The 24,382-nt window shown below is 47.6% G+C and overlaps 1 protein-coding gene across 3 annotated transcripts in view; it reads left to right on the top strand.

The window, feature by feature from the left end:
- Positions 1 to 427: 427 nt before the first annotated feature.
- Positions 428 to 24,382, top strand: part of CACNA2D3 (calcium voltage-gated channel auxiliary subunit alpha2delta 3) — a 909,107-nt gene continuing 885,152 nt past the window's right edge. For 2 of the 3 annotated variants that reach the window (XM_025272778.3, XM_025272777.3), the window contains exons 1-2: positions 428 to 728; positions 1,401 to 1,482. In XM_025272778.3, coding sequence (XP_025128563.3) covers positions 607 to 728; positions 1,401 to 1,482 — 204 coding nt within the window. In that variant the 5' untranslated portion in view covers positions 428 to 606. The remainder of the gene's footprint in view (positions 729 to 1,400; positions 1,483 to 24,382) is intronic. The other variant, XM_044933476.2, reaches the window with a different exon arrangement.

The following is a 24,382-nucleotide window of genomic DNA, read 5'->3' as shown; positions in this document are numbered from 1 at the left end:
CGCGGCGGGGCCGGGGGTCGCGCCACCTCTGCGCTCCTCAGCACCCTACGACCCAGCCAGGGTCCTCCAGCCTGCCTCCCCCCGCACCCACCCGCATCTCCAACCAGCTCGGGGCGCAGGGTCACTGGGTCCGGCCGGGGGTCAGCCCGAGAGTGGCGCCCGCGGTGGCGGACTGCGGAGTTGTGAAGAACTCGGCGGCCGCAGTGGGCCGGGAGGGGCAGGGCGCGCTCCGCCGCGGCCAAGGACACGCGAGTTTGCAAGTCCCCGCCCGCGCGGCGCCTCCCGCCCTCCCGCCGCGGCCCGCCGGACTCCCGGGGCCGCCGAGGCGGGGCCGGGCGGCCGCCGCTGCGAGAGGCGCGCCTCCCTGCCTCCTCCCCCGCCTGCCTCCCTCTCCACCTCTCCCCACTCCCTCCTCCTCTCCGCCCTCCGCCCCCCCCGCACCCCCCCGCCCCGCTCCTTTTTCTGCTCCCCAAGTGCGCCCGGCGCGCGAGAGGCAGGCGGGGCGGCGCGGAGCAGGCAGCCCAGCGCGCTCGCCCACCGCCCGCTCGGCGCAGCTCCCCACGGCCGCTTCTGTCGCTGCTGCCGGCGCGTCGGAGGGAGCCCAGCATGGCCGGACTGGGCTGGCAGCGCCGCGCGTCCCGGGGGCCCTGGGCGCTCCTGACCGCCGCGCTTCTCTACGCCGCGCTGGGGGACGTGGTGCGCTCGGAGCAGCAGATCCCTCTCTCCGTGTAAGTGCTGGGTCCTGCGCCGCCCCGGGAGGGGATTCCGGCCGCCCGCGACCCGCTGTGCCCAAGTTTGGGCTCCCGCAGGTGCGGCCGGACAGGACCTGCCGCGGTCGTCGGCCTCGTCTCTCGCACCTGCCGGCCCGCACCCGCGTGGGGCGGCCAGGCTGGGGTGGGAGTCCCTCGCCCCCTCCCCGGGCTGGCGAGTGAGACCAGGAGAGGCTCACCACCAGTGACAGCACGAACTTTGAAGCCTGTTTACCGCATCCAACTTCCATGGGCCGTTTATTTACCGGGCTCTTTGCTATCTTGCCGTCTCACTTCTTTGCGGGGCGGGGGAGGGTGGGTGAATTTCTTTCGACTGATTTTTGCCAGGTGATGCCCAGTTTGGGTGGTCAAGTTCTCAGGCAATGATTGAAATAAAATTTAGTGATCTTTCCAGAGAGCCTGGGGGCACTTTGCACATTTTGAACTATGTGACCCCCCCCTCGAGCCCCCTCCCGCGGTGCGCTCTGCAGTTTGGTGCTGGCAGTTTCTACCAAGGCGTTTTTTCTTTTTTCTTTTTCCTCCGATGTTATACCTCCCGGCTCCTTCAGCCACAGCCCCCGTGTGTGCGTGTGCGTGCGTGTTGACTGTGACACGGTGTTACATTTGTTCCTGTGCCCTTTCTCCCTATAGGGTGAAGCTCTGGGCCTCTGCTTTTGGTGGAGAGATAAAATCTATTGCCGCGAAGTACTCCGGCTCCCAGCTTCTGCAAAAGGTAAGGTTTCTGTGGTGGCAGGAAGCGATGATTTTTTCCAGCACAGAAAATGGAGGCAGATTTAGTTTTCCAAACAAACGTGAACCCAGAGCAGCATCAGTTATCAGAGGTGTCTCTGATCCTCCGGTTTCTTGGCAATGTATTGTGCCGGTGACTTCTCCCTACCAACCGGTTATTTTTAGATGACACTCGATTCTATACACAAAGAAAAGCAGGATACTCAGTGACACTGTCCTGGCCAAGGCTCGGAAACGGAGTGTTTTTTGCATGGCTCTCCTCTCAGTGTCGGGATTGCTGTTTCAGCGTGAGAGCAGATGCTCCTCTGGCCAAAAAACGCTAACTTCATGCAAGGGGCAGCATCAGTGCCTATGTTATGATGGCTTTCACCTTGCCCACGCTGCAGGCTGGGGTTCAGTGTATCAGAGAAAGACGCTGCACTATTGTTTGTCATCCCTGCAGTTGTACAATCCCATTATTCCCCAATCATCTAGACCCAGGGCTAGCATGCATTACATCATTACAGATAAGGAGAATGAATGTGGTTATCTTTCCACTCAGCTGCACTGCTGGGTAATAACCTATGAGAGTAGTCCACAAACTTAAGACGTTGGTCCGCATCCATATATTCTGGAGAGTAATGAGAATGGAGAATTGATTATTAGGCTTTTATCAGAAGCTGCATCAATTTTAATTCAAACAGGCAGCATTATGCTTAAAATTACACTGAGATATATAGTCCTTTGCGCTCCCCTCCAAGGGAAAAAAAAGGGGCAAGGGGAAATAGGCTGGGGAGGAGAGATTAGAGGGGATAAAAAAGAATTTCAAGTTAACAAATCAATAGGGTTAATCCAAGAATTCTCTCAAAGATAGAAAATAAAATTGGCATTTAGGGGTAATTCTCTGAAAATGGGTACAAACAGCTTAAATTGTTAAGTTAACTTTTAAGCATTTAAAGCTGTGCTTTTTGGGCCAATGTAACATATGTGTCATGCATGCTGCCTGGTAACCAAGTACGTATTTTCTTTACGGCATTCTGCTTTAGAGAGCAGCGTTTTTGGGGACATTGTATGAAACAGTTTGTCACATGGAATCTAAATATTGTAATGAAACATCATCCCACAATGGAATGACAGAGGTTAGCCTGGCTTAAAAATTGCCGGTAGCCATATTCTCTGAAACCTTGGAAAGACTGTTTTCTCAACTGTTATTTGGGGACGGAGTTCGTTGAGTTATAGGCAGTTGATAAAACCTTGAGGGAGGTTATGATGTGCCTTTATGGACAATGATAATTCACGTACCTGTGACCTGCTTCTCAGTTTATAGGAGTCGCTTCTTTTGCTCGTGTTCTTTTAATCTGGACCAGTCTGTACCCTGCTTTGGCATTTTGCCTGTGTGTCAGATGTTTTATGTGAAGAGTTCTGGCCTATTGCATTGCCTGTGTATTTAGCTTATGCTTTTAAAGAAGAGGATATTTTGTATAACTTTAAAGAAATATTTTTCATCTGCCTGTTGTAGTTTAGTTATAGCAACTCTGAAAGTATCTCCTCAGAGCCTGTGAGCATTTTTTTTTTATTGTGCTTATATATCTTATACTCATATTTTGTAGGAGCCCATGAAATATATTTTTTCCTTCTCTCTGAAGTTCACACACACACACCACACAAAATCCCTTCAGCCAAGCATATTATTGCTTAATCTCTGATAGCAAATTGGAGAAAGCTAAAATCCTTCTCTTACCTTCTCATCAGCATCCTTTCTGATACTGCATTCGCAAGCCTTACTTTGCTTTTGTCATGTTTACAGCTGGACAATTGGGTAATTATTTCCAGCTGTTTATGTCTTTGTTGTAATTTCTTGCTGTTGCCTGGCATTCTGTAATCTGATACCAAGGGGAAGGTGAGGTGTTGCTGGGCATTAGGTGCTGGGGTGGGCATTTCTTCTGCTCTGGATTGCAATCACTGACCATGACATCCTCCGATACCCATGGCTTTCGCTGGCTAGGCAAGGACTTCCATGGGGCAGGGCGTGGTAGACAACTTGGGGAGATATCTTTTGGCTGTCTTGGCCCATTGCCCTTCAATATGATTGTATCTTTATAATCAACAAAGAAGACTGATTTAGACAGCTCAGAGTATGAATGAGAAAAGATGCGAGGTGCTCAGAGTGTGGGGAAGTGTAGCATCATTTGGAAAAGCAAGCAGACAGTTGCCTTTCTCTTCTTTTTAAGTTTCTGGCCATTTGCATGAGACATTACTACTCTGAGTCAACTTTCTGTACCCTTCTGTCACATCATTGCATCTTTGACACTTAAGTTACTCTTGAAACGAGTTTGGAAACTTGATTGAACAATGCATTAACACTGCAGTAAGAGGACTCAAGGGTGTTGCATAATAGATTGTAATTATACTTTCAAGGCATAGACATTTAAACTTGATTTCAGTTAAGGTATATTGTATACCACTGAACAATTCTATGTACTCTATGTGATTTTTCTAATTGACATTTAATGTTATGGATGTAAGGTGTTCATTTTTAGAATGGAAGTTTATTAATTTTTGAACTAAGGCAAAAACTTTGCAAAATAGTTATTGTGAATGTAAGTTAAATAATAATAGGCCACCTATTTTAAGGGGTTTGGAGACTGGGAAAACTGCCATTTTCATAATAGGGTAACAGGTTTTTTTTAGATAATATAATTCAAGATAGCAGTATTATCACTGATTTTATCAATGTAAATATAGGTATTTAATAATGTGCCTCATTGTCATGGATTTAGAAAGGAGAATATTTAATTAGTTGTCTCTTTGTTCATTACCATGGTGTTAGCTTACAATAATGTATCTGATATCCACTGCCAGACTTCCTATTTTTTCTCTTTTTGTTTTCTTTGCCTGGTGCAGGAATAGCAATCTATTAGTTCTTTATAAAGAGGATATTTTTGATTGTATTAAAAAAAGAATCTGCTTTTTAGCAAAGTAGACTGTTTCCAATGCAGAATGGAAGAACGTGGGACTTGAATGTTGGAGTTGGAGTCAATTTTGAGAGGTTTTTCTGGTTGTTAGAGGACCTCGGGCCCCTGAAAGCAAAGCTCTCATGCGGCTGTGTGCCTGTGTCCTGCCCTCCTTAGCTGGCAGATACTGCAGGGGTTTCCATTCACTTCAACTTTTAATTAACTTTCGTATTTGACATATTCATGCCAATATTCAGCTGCCTCTATCTTGCTTCATTTTCCCCAGAGAATGCGCTTTGTGTGGGTTCTCTTGGAGAGGCACAGTTTCATTACCTTTCTATTTTGGGATTCAGTGAGAAGCATTCTAGTAGGTCCAGTAACCTAGGCTGTTAAATGCATGGGCTCCACACCCCTAACATTCACAATAAAAGGTATTAAACTGGTGTGATTCTCATTTCATCCCTCCCTGGGAGAATTTGGTCGGAGCCGGATTTGTCGTTCTATTTAGTTCTGCATTCAGGGAATGTATGTTCACGGGAATGAAGGGTTCTAATTACATTTTCCAGAATCATGGTGATAAATACACAGCGGAAATACAGGTACTGTGTGTCTCTGCCATTAATGCTAGAAAAGAATTGACATTTACCTTGGACGCCTCGTGCCGCACTTATCAAATGTGCTCTCCTTGGAATGCATAACCAGTTTTTTGCATTATCAACTATTTATTGAGAGGGCGGCTTTAATACATGAATGTGATATCTCTTTCCACAGGACAGAGTCAGCAGAGTGAAAGGTTGGGTCTTTATGCCATTTTGATAATTATGACTTTTCATCAATGTGGAAATCGATGGTCTTTTAAATAATTAAATAGGAGTATTCACTTATCAGGAATTAGGTAGCAGCGCTGTGCTGCCTATAGGAAGCCTGACACTATGGATTGCTTTTACTGGGGAGGCGCTACTTGGCTGAACATTTTTGTTGAATAAACACAGTTATTTGTCATCCTGCGAGATTAATGCATTCAACCTATGCTGCCCACGTTTTAATTCATGGCACCACTTCAATTACTGGACTTCTCCCTGGCAGATTATTTTTCAAAGTCTTAAAATCTTGGAAATGACAGTTTTCAGTCTTTCAGGGCAGTTTATTGGTCTCATTAGCTTAATCACCAGGACATCAGCAGAGCAGGCTAAACCAGTTAGAATTCATTTCCCGCATCTTACCCACGCATATATCTTATTGCATTTATGCACTCATACTTGGTCACTTGCTGACCAGATAAAGTTCTTTTTGTATGACTTTGTTAAGTCTGAGCCTCTTTTGTTTTTTTCTTTTTTTTCCTTCTTTTTCTCAAAGTTTCTTTTCTGCCAGAAATATTTCTGCTTTGCTTTTTCCCTTATTAGGAACTGCTGCTGCCTGCATAGCTCAGATTTACAACTGCTAGTCAAAGTTAAGGGAGGTGAAAACGTAGGCATGGTTTACTCATGGGAGGTAAACTTCAGGTTTTTAATCCAATGTAGTTACTACATTTGATCAATTTCTCTAGTGCTCTCAGGCTAGTTTTATCTTGTCTTATTTATTCTAACACCAATGTGCTTTTAGGCAAACACATGAGTACCAAGCCACCTCATAAAGTCTGTCTGGCAGGGGCAAGCACAGATAACGTTTCCAGTTTTGAAGAAGACATAGCCATGTATCCGGAGAAGGAAATGGCAACCTACTCCAATAATCTTGCCTGGAGAATTCCATGAACAGTGGCGCCTGGCAGGCTAGAGTCCATGGGGTTGCAGAGAGTCAGGCATGACTGAGCAACTATCACTCACTCACACTAGCCACGTATCAGGATGAACAAAAGTAAAAGAAATGTGAAACAGTACTGTGGGCACCTGTGACCTTGCCGGCTATCTCATCGTCCTGCACTTTGGAGCACACATTTGTGGAAGTCAAGTGTGGGGGTTCAGGTTTTTATGTCATCCATCTGCCCTCGCCAGGTGTTTGGTGCTCCTGCACACCTGGAGCAGTGAATGACTCGCTGTGTTGGGCTTCCCGAAAGAGGTGTACGTTCTCTCAAGGATCCTTTGTTTCTGGACTGTCATTAGTCCGGATCTCTCATTACAGATACCAACTCATGGCTTTTTCTTTATCCAAGTATACAGCCTCTGTCAGAAGTGAGTGGTGTTTATTTCAGGGGTCCCCATCTTTTGCAGTCACAGTGCTTGTCAAAAGAGCCTCCCAAACTGAGATCCACAGCGTCCTCCAGACAGAGACTTTTCACAGCTTGCATGTTCCCTGGGACCCTCTGATTGGACTTAGAGATTTGCTATGGCTGAGACTGAGAAAAAATGAAATAGATGTCGTAAATGCCAGCCTATGAATTAGCGTATGAGAGTCCCCCTCCCCCACTACTCTTTTAGTGTAATTTTTATACAAGAGACATAATGGCCTTTGCTTCATCTCCAGTGGCTGCAGTGAGGCTTTTGTGTATCATGGAGCGAGAGGGAAAGTTCCTCATGTCAGGCTCCTGGCAATATCGATAGACTCTTCATCAGCCCTCTCTGGTCCATTAAGCAAAAGTGAGCTTCTCCTTCAAGAGAAGAACATGGAGAAGAAGGGGAGGATGCTTGATTTCCCTGAGTATTTAGTGGCCAGCGCATTTAGCTGGTGGTCCCTGAAATGCGAAGCCAGCCTCAGAGACTTGTTCCTGACAGTCTGACCTGGACCACAGCTCACCCTTTGCAGGTGAGGCATCTGCTCAGCTGATGTGTTTTAGGGGATTTCTCTTTGTGTAGCCAGCGTGTCTACTTTTCAGGAGAAAGTCATTTTACAGGCATAACTTTGCAAAGGGTGCAGGGTGTCTTTAACAAATGGTATAACACTTGTTGGGTGCTCATTCCAGGGCTGTTTAAATAAGGCATAACATATAAGGTGTATCATGGTTAGATGTTGCTGAGCTTCTCGGTTATCCCATGTCAAGATTATGGAAATAAACAACTCAGTAGCCACCTATTAATGGGCAGTTCAAGGCCATATTGGAAAGGAGAGCATTATCTCTTGACAAGAAATAGATGCCTCTTTCTTCACTTTGTGCCCTGCCGTGTATTTATCTTGGCATCCAGTATTGGAAAACAGTACCCTACCAAGGTTAAGGGAGCTATTACCATGTAAACAATCCGGACAGGCAAGTGGGACATGGTTAATGTATGGCTGTGGGTTCGCAGACCAGACTTCTGGTTATTCGTTTTGGGTGAAGCAACTGCCAGATGATATTTGGGGCTGGTACATGTCCTTACCACTTATTAAGTTTGTGCATGCATGTGCACGCATGCCAGTAGAAACGGAGGCTGCTCATCACAGAATGTGCCAGATGCTGCCTGCTGATGGGGAAAGTTGTCCTTGTCCTCTTGGGCTGCTAGCAAGTGCGGCTTGAGGGTGTGAATTGGAGTGCTAGGACAGAGCCGGATGATCCAGTCCGCCAGGCTCAGGTTTGTCCGGCATCTGAGACATTATAGGTGGCTGCAGTGGAGGACCTGCTGAGACCAGGACCAGCTACATCAGGGGTCCCTAATCTCCAGGATCTCATGCCTGATGATCTGAGGTGGAGCTGATGTAATAATACTAGAAATAAAGTGCACGATAAATGTAATGCACTCGAATCATCCCCAAACCATCCACCCCATCCCCAATCCCATGGAAAAATGGTCTTTCATGAAAAGGGTCCCTGGTGCCAGATAGGTTGGGGACCACCGACATAATTTGTGGGACCCAGTGGGAAAGCAAAATGTAGTTCCATTTGTTAAAAAGTTATGAAGAATTTCAAGATGATGATAGCCGGGCATCACAGCAAAGAGGGGGCCCGTCGGGACTCGGGTGAAGCTCCCCACAGGACAGGTCGTGCTCATTTTGGCTTTCTCTTTTCCCTGCTGGGTAGCTCATCCTCTCATTCTATTTTGATGTTCTGGCCACAGTCAGCTGGGGAGGCGTCCTTTGCCCATCTTTTTTCATCATTGTAATAGGTGCAGAGCTTGGAGCGTTTTCAGAGACATACGTCTTGGAAGCTGCAGTGTTGTTAAAGCACAGAAAAAGGTCACTGGCCTAGGAGTCCAAGAGCTGTGATGTTTGTCTTCCTGTCTTTTCTGTAGGTATTTCCTGAGTGGCCTTGAGCAAACGGTCTAATCTGATAGTAAGAACAGGTAGCATTCCCTCAGGAGTTCCTACATTCCAGGTACCAGATAAACACCTGACGTGTCATCCCACTGAATTCTCTCAGCTACCTAATGACTCAGGCGCTACCAGTCACCCCATTTTTCAGATTTGGAAGTTGAGGCTTGTGGAAACGAAGCAGCTGCCCCCAGGTGACCCAGCTGGGCTTCTGGAGTCTGCTTGCCTGGCCGCAGTGCTGCTGTGTTCTCTTGTCTTTGTGTGACCTTTTTTCATCCCCTCTTCCTGTTTGAAAACAATGTGAGTAATACCTGCATTACCCTACTTTGTGGGTGTTTTGGAGGATTAAATGAGACAACATCTGGGAAATTACTTTGAAAACAATTAGAACCCAAGAAAACAGCTGAGAGGACAGGGTTTGGCGTCAGATGGACTTGGCGTTGAGTCCCAGATCTGCCGTTTCCTAGCTGGGTCACCTTGCAGCATGACGCTTCTGAACCTGCTCCCTCCAATGTGAGAGGAGGCCAGGATCTTCTACTTTACAGGCTGTGATGAAGATTAAATAAAATAAAAGGCGTAAGGCACTTAGCACGGTGCCTGGCACGTAGAAGCTTTCCGCGATTGAGCTGTGGAAGTCGTTATTGGTGGCGAGAGATAGAGACGAGCTCTTCAGATAACCTTCACTGAGCATCTGTGGGGCCAGCTCCATAGACGCAAATGAACGAGTGCCTGAAGGGGGCAGTGGGTGCCAGGTGCCGACAGGGAGGAAAGTGGTCCCACCTGGCGCCTGACAGGAGGAGCCTGAGGAGCCAGGCACTGCAGAGCGGGAGAAGGAGACCACAGTGGACCCAGCCTCTGCCCAGACCCAGCCAAGAAAGGTCAGCTCACTTTCTCCTAGAGTTGGGGTGATGTCCACATGAGACATTGGGGTTGAAGAACTACCTCAGGGGCTTCCTGGTACCCCCTTCCTAGCTTGCCCTGCTGTGCAGGTGGTGGATCAACTGAGGAAGGGCCACATAGTTTAGAAAATCACCCCCAAACCATTGGTACTCGGAACCGATGGAACCACAGAGTCTGACTGCACTGGAGGCTTCTTAAATTCTACCAAGATTCTAACCGGCTCAGGAGAACAGACTGTTCAGTGGGACTGGACAGGAAGGAAATGGACTTTTTGGGGGAGAGTTTAATGAGCCAAGCATTCTTTGTATTAAAGTAGATAATGCAAGGCGTCTGCTGGGGTCTTTAGTTGCACTGGGAGGTGGCCTGTTTTCTACCTGTCACCAGTGGCTTGCAGCTCAGGGAGATGGAGTGCTTGCCACGTGGTGGGGCTGGACTCAGATGGGAGTGTTCTGACCCCCAAGCCTTTGACTTTTCTCTGCAGTGTGTGTCACCTATGTAGGCTGCTCCCGCCTGAGCACCTGCTTCAGTGGGGTCGTCAGGACCTCCGCAGGATGAGAAGGGCCGGATGGGTGGGATGCTGGAGGCCTCTCTGGTTTCTTTCCCCTAGATGTGCTTCCTCGGGTGGGATTTCAGGAGATGTTCTGTTGGCAGCAAAGACTGACTTTGTGGGCGATGGGCCCCCACGAGTTGGGGAAGGACTTCCCTCATTCCATGGGAGCTTGTGCCATGATGGGCCAAGAATGGTTCCTAAGGGAGACAGGGCAGGTTGACCGGAGGGCCCCTGGCTGCCAGGGCAGAAGTGGGGCTGTTGAGTACCTTACCTGCTCAACCAGAGCTGCCAAGGAAAAGAATAACCTTGCGGAGCTCCTGAGCACAGTTCAGTCTCGGCTAAGGCACAAGGCCTCAGCCATTTGGCAAAAAGTAGGGAGCATTTCCCATCACGTTTTCCTCCAAAAGTCAAACCTGGTCTTTATCCGTTTGCTCAGGTCCCTGAGTTTGGCTCCTGAGGGTCTGTTTCTCACACCTGATGGTTTGATTCCTTTTCCCGAGACTTTAGTGTTGTGCGTTAAAATGGAATCAGTGGTAAAATTTGCCCTTGGAAATACCACCAAGGTTTAGAACCCCTCCCCACCCCCCCACCCCCCAGTGCTATAAACTTGACCTTGCATTTCCTTCTTCGAAATTCTGGGCTCCCAGGAAAGAATCTGTTGTTTAGTTGCTCAGTCGTGTCTGACTCTTTGTGACCCCGTGGACTGCAGCACTCCAGGCCTCCCTGTCCTTCACCATCTCCCAGAGTTTGTTCAGGCTCATGCCATCCAACCATCTCATCCTCTGTCATCCCTTTCTATTCCTCCCTTCAATCTTTCCCAGCATCAGGGGCTTTTCCAATGAGTTGGCTCTTCACAACAAGTGGCAAAAGTATTGGAGCTTCAGCCATCAGTCCTTCCAGTGGATATTCAGGGTTGATTTCCTTTACGATTGACTGGTTTGATCTCTTTGCTGTCCAAGGAAATCTCAAGAGTCTTCTCCAACACCACAGTTCAAAAGCAACGATTCTTTGGCACTCAGCTTTCTGTATGGTCCACCTCTCACATCTATACATGACTACTGGAAAAACCATAGCTTTGACTAGCTGGACTTTTGTTGGCAAAGTAATGTCTCTGCTTTTTAATATGGTGTCATAGCTTTTCTTGCAAGGAGCAAGTGTCTTTTATTTTCATGGCTGCCGTCACTATCCACAGTGATTTTGGAGCCCAATAAAATAAAGTCTGTCACTGTTTCCATAGTTTTCCCATCTATTTGCCATGAAGTGATGGGACTGGATACCATGATCTTAGTCTTTTTTTAATGTTTTAAACCAGCTTTTTCACTCTCTTCTTTCACCTTCATCAGGAGGTTGTTTAGTGCCTCTTCACTTTCTGCCATAAGGGTGGTGTCATTGGCATATCTGAGGTTATTGATATTTCTCCCGGCAATCTTGATTCCAGTTTGTGCTTTATCCAGGCTGGCATTTCATATGATGTACTCTGCATATAAGTTCAATAAGCAGGGTCTAGATTTCTATTGTGGTGAGCCATGCACAGCTGAAAGGAGATTTTTAAAAAACCTTTATTTATTTTTAAAATTTTGTTAATTTTAACTTTTGGCTGCACTGGATCTTTGTTGCCGCACCTGGCTTTCTCTGCTTGTGGTGCGTGAGCTTCTCATTGTGGTGGCATCTTGCTTCAGAGCTCAAGCTCTAGGGCACACCGGCTCAGTAGTTGTGGCACACGGGCTCAGCTGCGACACAGCATGTGGGATCCTCCCAGACCAGGGGTTGAACCTGTGTCCCCTGGATTGGCAAGCAGACTCTTAACCACTGGACCACCAGGGAAGACCCTGAAGAGTTTTTTTTTTTTTTTTTCCCAAAGCATGCGCTTTGTATTGAATTCCACTCTGTCAGTCACTAACTTTATCTCTCTGGGCCTTGGTTTATGCATTGACAGAACAGAATTAACAATAAAAGCTCCCATATCATAGGATTTTGGGGAGGGCTAGACGGTAGAACACAGATGACGTAGCTTCGAACAATATGTGGCACCTGGGAAGCCTTAGTTCTCTGGGCCACTCTCTCACTTATAGTTTCTACTTCATTATTAATGAAGAGCAAGAGAAACTTCTGGAATTTTAGTCACTTTGATCCCACAATGAGTTCATAGGATTAAGGCCGTATATGTCTTGCACATTTAATCTGACAGGGGCACAAAGGCAAACAGATGTATTCATTATGTTTCCATGGAGGTGGATCGTTTTTTTTTTTTTTTTTTTTTGCTTTCTTTTCCTAATTCTTCCCATCCCATCCCTTGTACAGAACAGGTGGGCAGTCGTGGAAGTCACTTTTGTTCTTGTAACCCCTGTGTACTGTAATTTGCAAAGCAAAGTGAGAGAGACACAGGGCGGGCGTTTGGCTCTTTGTACCTGCGCCATCCGAAATCCGTTTCCATTGTGCTTTGTCAAGGCAGAGGCGGAGAAATAGTGTTAGAAGAACAATAGGTGTGGGGGGTAGTAAACCCATTGGAGGCAGGTAATCTTTGGCCATGAGTCGTAACATACGGCTTTACTCCTACCCGTTTCCATCATCAGTGAAATTTCCATTAACTCAATATACTGCATCATGTCCAAACAGCTCAGTGAGCAGAGGTTTGGCCCCACTTGACATCAATGAAGGGCCTTCCCAGGTGGCTGAGTGGTAAAGAAACTGCCTGCCAATGAGGAGACGCAAGAGACTCAGGTCTAATCTCTGGGTCAGAAAGATCCCCTGGAGTAGGAAATGACAACCCACTCCAATATCCTTGCCTAAAGAATAGACAAGCATTGTCCCTAAAATTCCATGGGTAGAGGAGCCTGACTACAGTGCTTGAGGTCACAAAGAGTCGGACACGACTGAACACGCATGCGTGCAGTCATGTCAGTGGTGATTGTTTGATTTCTGGGACCCTCAAGCTCAAGTTCGAATGTTATTTCTTTTTGATGTTGGCCTGGGCCCCTCTCAGAAAGCTGTGCTTTTGGGGGCACATGTTGAAGGAATCATCGTCAGGCAACCAGTAAAAGACGTGTGTGTGTGTATGTGTTGGCATGTTTTGATATACACAGGCTGTCTTCCCTTTGTTAAAGACTAGTAACTACTTTAAAATTCCAGGGTCTGTAGCCAGGTTCCAGTATTTCAGAACATCAGGAATCATCTGGTCACCCCACAGTAAGATGTAATCCTCTCAGTAAAGGGCTCACAGCTCACTAATCTATTGAAAAAAACCAGCAAGACACATTTCCTGGAATAGGAATTTCAGAATTATGGAAACATAGTTGGAATTCTTATTTAAACAACAAGATTTTCAGTTACTTTTGCATGAAACAAATGCTTTATGAGTGATATGAAAAATATATAAACTGAGAAAGAAATTAGAGGATTATGGATTTTTTACATTTTATTTTAAAGAGAGGCAGTTGGTCTAGGGAAGGCAGAACGGTGCAGAGGTAGAAGTCTGGATCTGAGACCCAGCTCCTCAGGGTAGAGTCCAGTGCTACTGCTGACTAGTCTCAGCAAGTCAGTTGCTGAACCTCAGTGTTCTTATCTGTTAAATGGGCACAATGGTACTAACTTCTAGGGTGGTGATAAGAGATGCAAGTGAGAAGATGCGCACAGGATGGTTGACAATAAGTGGCTCAGAGGAAATATTTACAAAAGGTGGGTGCCTGCTGCTGTTGTTATTATTTTTATTCAGGAGCTGCTTCCACATATCAGGGCAGGTTGGCTGCTGAAAACAGTAGTTTGTGCACGGAGTGGGGAAACTATATCAGGCCACTCGGCAGTCCTTCCGCCAGAGCTGCCCACCACCGAGCCCCACAAGGTCTTCTGAGGCAGTAATCATAATAATGCTGCAGGTACTTTGCATGTGGTGCCATGTGCTTTATTTGTATGGTTTCATTTAATTTCTCACAACCACTCCTGTGTTTGGTTCTGTCATCATCTCTGGGTTAGAGACGCAGAAACCAAGACAGAGAATATTCCTTGGTCCAAGAATGCCCAGCTCCAGGTGACCAAGACAGGCATGGAACTGTGTCTTGTGAGTCCTGTTCAGCTGTCTGGCTTGGGGTGGGGTCTGAGGAGGGACATCTGGGTACTCCCAGGACGAAATGCTCCCCATGCTTTGGACTTGGCCTGCTAGTGACTCATTAGGGCAGTTGGTGGCAATTTCTTCTATGCTCTTAATCCTTTCCCCAACAGAATTCTTAGTCTTTTTGGTAAACTGTCATCTGCTTTCATAATACAGAATGAAAAAGGAGCTGGAAAGAGGGGTGAGCCCAGTCTGCCCTCTAGGTTTCTATACTTTTCCATTTTTTTTGTACTAAAACAATATTGCTTGTCTTTTGATTTCTTTTGAGGGTCAGCCAGCCCTCCCCTCTTGAGGGCTGACTCTTAAGAAGCCCTTTTGAGAATCTCATTGAATTTGGCTAAATTTCCCTTTGTGTATATCCCATGTGAAAGAGCCAGGTTGGGCTGTGGGACCTGGGTATTAATACATGACAGATCTGACTTTGAGATCCAGCCTGGCTCTAGTGAGTTTCACTTCTGGGCCTCTGGTTCCTTATTTGTAAAATGGGATTGTGGTGAGCATTGTCAATATGTGGTAACAGTCTTAGCACAGAACTGGACATCTGGAAAGTGCCCAGTAAATTTTAGCTTCCCGTTTTTTGTCATCCCCACTCTTTTTCTGTCTTTCCTGGATATTTGTTGGAGCTTCTTTTTCTTTTTCTCTCTGGGAAAAGAGAATCATGAATGTTTTTCTGCATGATTGACAGCTAACTTGAAGGCTCCAGCCCTTGGGCCCGCAGGGTCAGCTGTATTTTGCATGGAAAGAGTCTGGCGGATCTGTCCGAGCCCAGGCAGTTCTGGGGAAGTGTGATATCCTGAGGACCCTCATCTCTTTCAGTGGAGGTGGGGATGTGGAGAAGGAGGCAGATAAGCTGGACCTGAAATCTCCCAAGGCAGGCTCCTTCTCTCTGATGGGAGAGGGTCTTCCTTTGGCACTTAGTGCAGAGCTGCCTTTGGGGTGGGCTTCAGGGGCTGTTTGTGGAATGCATGAATGTGCAGATAAACAAAAGGAGCCTTTTCCTGGTGCTCACTCACCAGTGATGGGAATAGTGCTCTTGAGCACAGACCAAAACAAGGTCCTTCACATTCCTTTCTGTATTACCCTCCAACACTGGGTTTTCTGAGCCCCTATCATCAGGTGCAGATGCTGCAAAAAGTCAGGGCTGCCTCCCAGCTTCAGCTCTCCAACCCTGAAGCCCTGGGGATGGGTCCCTTGCCCACAGCCTGCTTGGTGCCAGCAGGGACTGCCAGACCTTCTAGCCAGCTGGTCCTCACTTCCAGCCCACGACCCTCTCTCTTCTCCTTGGGGAGCATCCCAGCCCATCTCCATCAGCCCTCTGAAAACATGGCCGAGTCTCCCCACTCTGAAGCCTCCCAGCCCAGCAGAGGGGTCCTGGCTGCGCCTCCGCAGCGCCAAGCTGAGCAGCTGCGGCAGGAGCACTGCAGTGCCGGAGGAGCACCAAGCGAGACTGATGGGGCCGCTGCAGCCGCCGCCATCAACCTGGGGGCGGCAACTCGGCAAAGGCAATTAGGAAGCTGCTGCAGCTAATTCCACGAAGTGCTCCAACGCCACGTTCCTGGTGACATTAGGGAGAAGTGTGAATTTTAATTTTTCTCCCTTTCGCCTTCGCGTGGGGTCATTACCTGGCCTTCTCCGGGGCCCTGCTGGCCTCAAGATGCTGCATGGTGTTTGCTGAGCATGTCACCTTCCCTGCGCACCTTCCTTTTGTTTTACGAGTGTTTGGGTATTTTGTTTGGTTATTTTGTACATCCTGGGGACAGTGTTTCTGAGTCTGTGCATTGCAGGCGTTCGGGAGCTGCGTCTTCGTATGCTGCAGCATCCACGGTGCAGCGCTCCCCGCTCCTGGGTGGCCTCTCTGCATAGGCTCCTTCCAGCACCTCCACCAGGATGAGACCTTGTGAGAAGCCAGAAAGCAAGTTTAGGTGATTTGCATTGGTATCGTGCCAGCTCAGTTGTCCCTTCTCTTCCTCCTGCCTGGCCCCTGGACATGCTGAGAATCTGCACCCAGCACAGCCCCTCTGAGCTGAGCTGGAGCATCTGGCTGGGAGGAGAGAACTAAATGATATGGATTTAATGGGGGGACGTTTAGCACCAGCCCCTCCTCCTCCCAGTATCAGGCCCAACAGTATGGCATTTTGAGGTTCCTGAAGAGTCTTGAGTCTGGCTCCTCCCTGGCATGTTAGTCTATGGAGTCTGTTGAAGCTTGCTGGGTGATTTTTGCTCTGTGGAGCCGTCCGTGTCATATCATACTGGGAATTTGCTATGTGGTCCGTGGTGGCTCAGTGATAAAGAATCCGCCTGCAAAGCAGGAGACACAGATTTGATCCTTGGGCTGGGAAGATCCGCTGGAGAAGGAAATGGCAACCCACTTCAGTATTTTTGCCTGGGAAATCCCAGGGACGGGGTAGCCCTGGTGGGCTACAGTTCATGAGATCAGAAAGAGCTGGACATGACTGAGCAACTGAACGACAATGACACCAACACCCCACAGGCATCAGAATTCGGTGCCCATTTCCTACCTTCCTACTGAGCCTGAAGCCTCACCCAGAAGCGGGTGAGATCTCCTAGTTGGGGCAGGTTGTGGGAACCAGCCCAGCCCTTCCAACCTGGGGGTATGTGCTTGGGACCTGGTGGCGTGCCCCAGGGGTCACAGCGCGTCAGGAGTGGGCCATATGTGACAGCTGACATTTCTCCTCTCAGCCCTCTTGCTTGTGTGTTGATCAGGGCATTGAGGCCATAGAGGGGAGGAAGGCATCATGATCCTGTGCTGGCTTCTCCCAGGACTGGAGGAGGCAGCCTCTAACCCCATGCCCTCCCCCACCGCCCCAGCTTTTCAAAGCTCCCCTGCCACCCTCCACAGGATGTCTTTTCTACTCTCCAGGCAGAGGGGCCTTTGTAACAGTTCTTTGAATTACATCACATTTAAGCCTGACTTTCACCTAGAGAAACCGTTCCCCCAAGGTCTCTCTTTTTTAACAGCCAAAATATTTTGTCCCAACGCATCAGCAGGGAATGGCCCCCTTAGTAACAGGATCTGCATTGGTGAAGTGAGTAGGAAACTGAATGGTTAACCAAGTGTTTGTGTTTATGCACGCAATTGCTCAATTATGTCTGACTCTCTGCGACCCCGTGGACTTAGCCCGCCATGGACTGTAGCCCGCCAGGCTCTTCTGTCCATAGCATTTTTCTGGCAAGGATACTGGAGTAGATTGCCATTTCCTTTTCCAAGGGATCTTCCGACCCAGGGATCAAACCTTCGTCTTCTGCATTGTCAGGCAGATTCTTTACCACTGAGCCACCCGGGAAGCCCGACAGTGTTTATATATTACTAATAAATCCATCTGAAAGCCTGAGGTCTCAACCTTCCCCTTTTCCACAAGAGAGGTTCACAGGACCAAATGCTTCTTTTGGGGGAGAGTCTCATGGTTTGGGAAAGTCGTTAGCTGTGTTAACAGACTTATAAGAACCCGTTGGCTTTTGACCAAATGTTGGGAATGTTTTCTTGCTTCTTCCTTCCCTCATCCCTTCCTTCCTGCTTCGACAAGCATTCGTGGGATACTCAGTGAGGCGTGCAGAGCTGTGCGGGGGGCCACAGTCGCTTTTGCTGCTGTGGCCACCTTTGGCATCCTTGCCCCAGACGCTCAGCGGCAGCACACAGTCCCACACTCATCAGGCTGGGCCACGCCTCTGCGCCTCGGCCCAGGCATTCCAGCAGCCTACACGGCTGACCCTGTTGTCCTTGTCTGGTTGCTGAGCCCTGACTCTGGAGGATGTCAGACTTCGGTGTGCAGAAATATCACCCGGGGAGCTGCTTAAAATGTATGATTCCGAGGGACCCATCACAAAAGATTTGGACTCAGTAAGCTTGGTCTGGGGCCCAGGAATCTGCATTAACAAGTGTCTTAGTTAATTCTGATGGGGTCCGTTGACGGTGCTTTGAGAAATGCTATTGTATGCCACCGTGGGAAGGCTCTGGCTTTCCCTAGAGATCCAGTTATTCCCTCTCTTTCCTGCTGGGAGGAAATGCGCACATCTTTCCGCCATGTTTTGCTTCCGTGTCTGTGTGTCCACGTGGAGTCCGTTCCATCCTGGGCCTGGGCTGGTGGTCCTCAGCCTCTGAACCCAGCCTAAAGCTGGCACGGGGTGCAGCCCTCGTTGGCGTGCATGGTGTGACTGGAGATTTTCTCTGCAATAGATATGGGGGCTTTGTCAGGCATTTTATCTTTTAAGTCAGAAGGTACCCAGGAGCATGTCTGATTGTTGAAGCAGCTTATTTATAAATCACTGAGCGGAGTTGAAGTGGCTATTCTCCAATTTGTAAGATGAGGAGAAATTTGTTGACCTGTCAACGATGGTTTTTCTTCTTACCAAATAGGTTCCTGGGACCTGTGGTTACCAACCCTTTAACAGAAAATTGTTTGGTGAACATCACTATGAAAAACGCCATCTGCTTCCCATAAAGGCTACTCCTAATCGCCCTGGTACAAGAATTGCTCCCCCGGGGGCTCCTTCGGCACACAATTGCATTTTTTCTAAGTCAGTGGCTTTCAAACTTTTTTGGCCATGGTCCACAGTGAGAAAAACATGGTTCAGTGAACCCATTCCGCACAACTTCACAAGGGAAACACCAGTTTTATGAATCCACTAAGCTTTATTTCCGGCAGTGCAGTGTGGTCTGTTTGATTTGACTGCACTCTGCCCTCCTGTATTTTATTCTGTTCCCTTCTATTCTATTCTACCCTAATCTAGACTACCTTAACCTGTTCTATTCTATTCATTTTGGAGGGCTGGCTGTGAGCAATAAATTGATTTCATAACCTAATAAATGTGTTAAGGGAAAAAAGTGGTTACCAGGGTAAATGATTGGCTGAATTAATTTTGTTCTGGAATGTGTAGCATTAATCTTTGAGACTCAAGTTGTGTTTTCCACAATAACAATGATAGATGGTGATAGCTAATGTCCATCAGCCTCGTTTGATGCTAAGGTCTCTGTGTAAATTTTATTTCACCTTCTCAAGAACCCCATGTGATGGGTGCTCTGAGAGCCCCATTTTCTCGATGAGGACCTTTAGATTCCGAAAGGCGAAGTGACTTATCCAGGGTCACAAAGCTAGTATAAGTGGTGGCATTGGTTCTTGATCTCAGGGCCATCTGGCTGTGACCCCTGTCCTCTTAATTACCCATGTTTGCATTTGCCTCTTCCTATTGCCAGCGGCCACCTTAATTGGTCCCAAGTGTTGCCGTTGGCTGGAAAAGGCGATGGCACCCCATTCCAGTACTCTTGCCTGGAAAATCCCATGGACAGAGGAGCCTGGTAGGCTGCGGTCCAAGGGGTCGTGAAGAGTTGGACACAACTGAGCGACTTCACTTTCTTTCACTTTCATGCATTGGAGAAGGAAATGGCAACCCACTGCAGTGTTCTTGCCCGGAGAATCCCAGGGACGGGGGAGCCTGGTGGGCTGCCGTCTATGGGGTCGCACAGAGTCGGACACGACTGAAGTGACTTAGCAGCAACAGCAGTTGCCATTGGCATGGGAAACCCAGTTAGAGGCAATATAGGGATGGCATGATAGGGGCAATGGGGAGAAGATGTGAGGGGAGGGAGGGGAGGCAAGTGGGAGAGTGAAGTTTGGGAAGCACAGATGAGCAGCAGTCTTCAAAATACCTAATCTCTTGCTTAGCACTTAGAGAATTTGCAAAGAATATTTGTACTTGTGTTACATTGGGTCTCCTCCTCTTAGAGCAGCCGCTGCATCTGGTATTTGTTATTATACCTAGCGGGCAGTTATTTGTTTTCTCATCTCCTCTCTGACCAGCAGTCATCATTCAGAGGGGAGGAATGAGGCCTTGGTCCTTCTCGGCATGCCCAGTGTCTGGCCCGAGGAGATGCCGCCTGAGCATCTGTTGAATGAGCAAGTGCATGAAGAGACCCTTTCACTTAATCCTCACAACCGGCCCTGAGTAGTTTCCGTCCTGTGTTGCATTTGAGGAACCTGGGCCCAAGATCTCAAAGCTAGTGCTGGGACAGTCAGGTGGAGGACCAGCCCGACTCCCAGATGCAAAAGTAACTATTCCATTCATATTTATTTCTTTTTATTTTCTCTGGCTCTGATGCTGCTGAGCTCTGGGATCTGCTTCTCCCTGAGCCTGCTGTGCTCCACAGAGCTCCAAGGACCCTTGGTGCTGAGACTCAGCATGGTTCCAAAGGACGGCCCATCCTACACATTGCCTGTCAGCTTCACCATGAGATGGGCGGTACTCTTACCATTTTGCCATTGACCGTCCACCCTCCCAACATCTGTTACCCTTCCTCTGTCTGAACCAGGCCCCTGCTGGAGTAGAGGGAGGCAGGGAGATACTGCTGCCTCCACCTGCAGGTCCTTCGAGTCTCTTAGGAGCAGCGAGGGCAAACTCGTGAGAAGACGAGGCAGACTTGGCCACATGGCTAGGAGAAGGCAGAGCAGCATCTGCGCTGGGCAGGCAGAAAGTACATCCCATCTTGCTAATTCTCCCCTATGCCTTTGCTACCGTTATTTCCCAGGAATCTTTGTACATAGACTTGTTCTTCTACTTGTGTCAGTAATGGAGTCATCTTTGAATGTAAAAAAGCAAAAATAAAAGGGACTGAAATATTTGACATATGATGAAGTTCTGTGATATTTTAGTCAGTGAGTAAATTGATATTTATATAACCTGCTATATTCATTTCCCCTGATCCACCCTCCCTTGAATGTTGACTTAATAACATGCCTGACTAAATGACGTTAATTACTTTAAATTGCCAAACTGGAAAAAAAAAGTAAGCCAGCATTCATTCAACAAGTGTGCTGTGATCTTTTCTGGCTGAAGCCAGGAAAGAAGAGCCGAAGTGTCTTAGGGGAGAGAAGGCTGGGATGTAACCCGAGCAGCTCAGGAAAAGGGACTTGTACATCCTGGGAATGCCAGCTGCTTGGGCCAGACATAGAGTGGGGCTGAGGGTTAAGTTCATGGCACTGGAAGCTGGCTCTGGCTTTGAATCCTGGCTCCACCTGTGACTAGTGTATGGCCTTGAGAGCTGCTTAGCTTCTTCTTTTACATTTTCTCCCTCTTTAAGTGATCTCTATCTCACTGAACTATTGCGAAGATTCCATTAGATCATGAATCTCAAATTGAGCTCGGGGTCTGGCAGTCGTAGGAATCCAATGAATGGCAGCCATCATTATTCTTACTGCCTTGGAGTCACGCACCCACCCTCTGAGGTCATTGTCATTGCCTGATCTGGAGGCCATCAGCTCTCCAGACAAAGACCGTTGGCTTGTTCATGGCTCTATTTTTGGTTCCCACAATAATCTCCATCAGTGACTATTTGTGGAATAAATGAATGATTGCAGGGAATGAATGAACTTTGCAGATGGAAAGAACTGAGGCTCAGGGAGGTTGGCTGGATTATAAGGGACAGCATAGAGATTCCCACCAGCTCTGCTGTGTCCTCAGCCATGACCATAAGCTACTGGTGACTTGATGGCGCCACTCTTTGATGCTTACCTAAATTCCTGGAAACTATCCCATGCATTCCCAGTGATCTAAAGGTGAAGTGTGTGTGTGTGTGTGTGCGCACGCGCGCACACTTTCCAGGACGGCATCCAAGAAGATAGGTCGTATTAGATGTAGTCTCCAGGTTGTTTACAAACTAATTGGTCATTTTCATTCTGGGGAAAAATAGCAGACTGGTAACCCTTTGCTCTTTGGAGAAAAACTCCTTAAATGCTCTTATGTTCTGACATGTTGCAAAGTCCCACTGGACTGTTGACCTAGTTTATACCCGTCAAGGCCGCACTAGAGGTACTTTTTCGGGGTCTTGGGAAGGGGAAGCTTGTCCCTTAGAGCTCCATGTGTAGCTCTCATCTTTCTCTTGTAGGTTGCAATGGTGATTTTACATCTCCCAGCTCACCCCCAAGCCCCTAAGATTCTCATTGCAATGGGCTGTGAAGCTCCACTGTTTCTCTTCTTTCTCAGATCCATTTTGTGGGCAAGATTGCTAGGTTAAGAGAAGAAGAGAAGGAGAGGCAGAGGGACTGAAGTGTGAAGAGGAGTACTTGATGCTGTTTTTAAAAAGTCCTTGAATTCAGCCCTTGAGTAGTGCAGTATAAATTTGAGAGATGATGGCTATTAATTCTTTGCTTCTTGTATAACAGCTTTTAGTCTAGGATGTCAAAATATATCAATAACACTTTCTTTCTCCATTTCTCCATTTCATGTGTAGGAGGGAGGTAGAGAGCATCTCCAGAGAGCTCACTGCTGCTCGGACCGTGGCTGGTCCTTAGCAGGAGCACGAGAAAAATCTTAATTTGATGGTTTCTTTTGTTTATTCATTCATTCATTTATCCAACAAACATTTTTACCTCTTGCTACTTTGTCTCCGGTATTGCATTGGGCTGGGGGTAGAGGACGAGGGAATGAGACACAGCCTGTACCCTTGTGGAGATTATGGTCTAGTGCGGGAATCAGGCATTCCACGAAGAGCTAGACTAACGTGTATGCGTGCCCCTGCAGTGCTCTGAAAGTGCACCCACAGCATGTGGCTGGGGGCCCGGTCTGGTCCGGGGCCAGAGGGGGCTTTGCTGAGGGGATGAGCTTCAGCAGAAAACTGAGGGATGGCAGGAATTTACATGACAGAGAGATAGAAGAGGGAACCATGGATCCTGTCCAGTCTCAGCGCCTCGCCTGGGCCCATGCTTCAGCTCCTTGTATAGGTTCTTGGCCCCAAAAGTCATTCCCTACTTTCTTTCAGCCTTTGCTGCTTCTTGCTCCCACTCCTCTAAACTCCTGCCCTTGTCCCTAGAGCTGCCTGTTGAGTTTTCAGCCTTCACAGCCTTTTTCTTGAATTCAGCCAGTGGCTGTTGAGCTTCTGCTAAGCCAGGGGCTCAGTCCTCCATTGCCGCTGCCTTTGGGAAGCCTTCTCTCATCTTGACCTCTTTTCCCTTTTATACCTCCCTATGGCTCAATAAAGGACAGAAATAGTATGGACCTAACAGAAGCAGAAGATATTAAGAAGAGGTGGCAAGAATACACAGAACTGTACAAAAAAGAGCTTCATGACCAAGATAATCACAATGGTGTGATCACTCACCTAGAGCCAGACATCCTGGAATGTGAAGTCAAGTGGGCCTTAGAAAGTATCACTACTTTCTAAGTACAAAAGAACACTGGAACAAAGCTAGTGGAGGTGATGGAATTCCAGTGGAGCTATTTCAAATCCTGAAAGATGATGCTGTGAAAGTGCTGCACTCAATATGCCAGCAAAGTTGGAAAACTCAGCAGGGGCCACAGGACTGGAAAAAATCAGTTTTCATTCCAATCCCAAAGAAAGGCAATGCTAAAGAATGCTCAAACTGCCGCACAGTTGCACTCATCTCACACACTAGTAAAGCAATGCTCAAAATTCTCCAAGCCAGGCTTCAGCAATACGTGAACTGCGAACTTCCAGATGTTCAAGCTGGTTTTAGAAAAGGCAGAGGAACCAGAGATCAAATTGCCAACATCCGCTGGATCATGGCAAAAGCAAGAGAGTTCCAGAAAAACATCTATTTCTGTTTTATTGACTATGCCAGAGCCTTTGACTGTGTGGATCACAATAAACTGTGGAAAATTCTGAAAGAGATGGGAATACCAGACCACCTGACCTGCCTCTTGAGAAACCTGTATGCAGGTCAGGGAGCAACAGTTAGAACTGGACATGGACCAACAGGCTGGTTCCAAATAGGAAAAGGAGTATGTCAAGGCTGTATATTGTCACCCTGCTTATTCAACTTATATGCAGAGTACATCATGAGAAACGCTGGGCTGGAAGAAGCACAAGCTGGAATCAAGATTGCCGGGAGAAATATCAATAACCTCAGAAATGCAGATGACACCACCCTTATGGCAGAAGGTGAAGAGGAACTAAAAAGCCTCTTGATGAAAGTGAAAGAAGAGAGTGAAAAAGTTGGCTTAAAGCTCAACATTCAGAAAACTAAGATCATGGCATCCGGTCCCATCACTTCATGGGAAATAGATGGGAAAACAGTGGAAACAGTGTCAGACTTTATTTTTTTGGGCTCCAAAATCACTGCAGATGGTGACTGCAGCCATGAAATTAAAAGATGCTTACTCCTTGGAAGGCAAGTTATGACCAACCTAGATAGCATATTCAAAAGCAGAGACATTACTTTGCCAACAAAGGTCCATCTAGTCAAGGCTATGGTTTTTCCAGTGGTCA

Source organism: Bubalus bubalis, chromosome 21, assembly GCF_019923935.1.
Source record: "Bubalus bubalis isolate 160015118507 breed Murrah chromosome 21, NDDB_SH_1, whole genome shotgun sequence".
In the NCBI taxonomy this organism is placed as follows: domain Eukaryota; kingdom Metazoa; phylum Chordata; class Mammalia; order Artiodactyla; family Bovidae; genus Bubalus; species Bubalus bubalis.
Note: the sequence above shows the minus strand (reverse complement) of the source record. Positions and strands in the feature narration are given on the sequence as shown.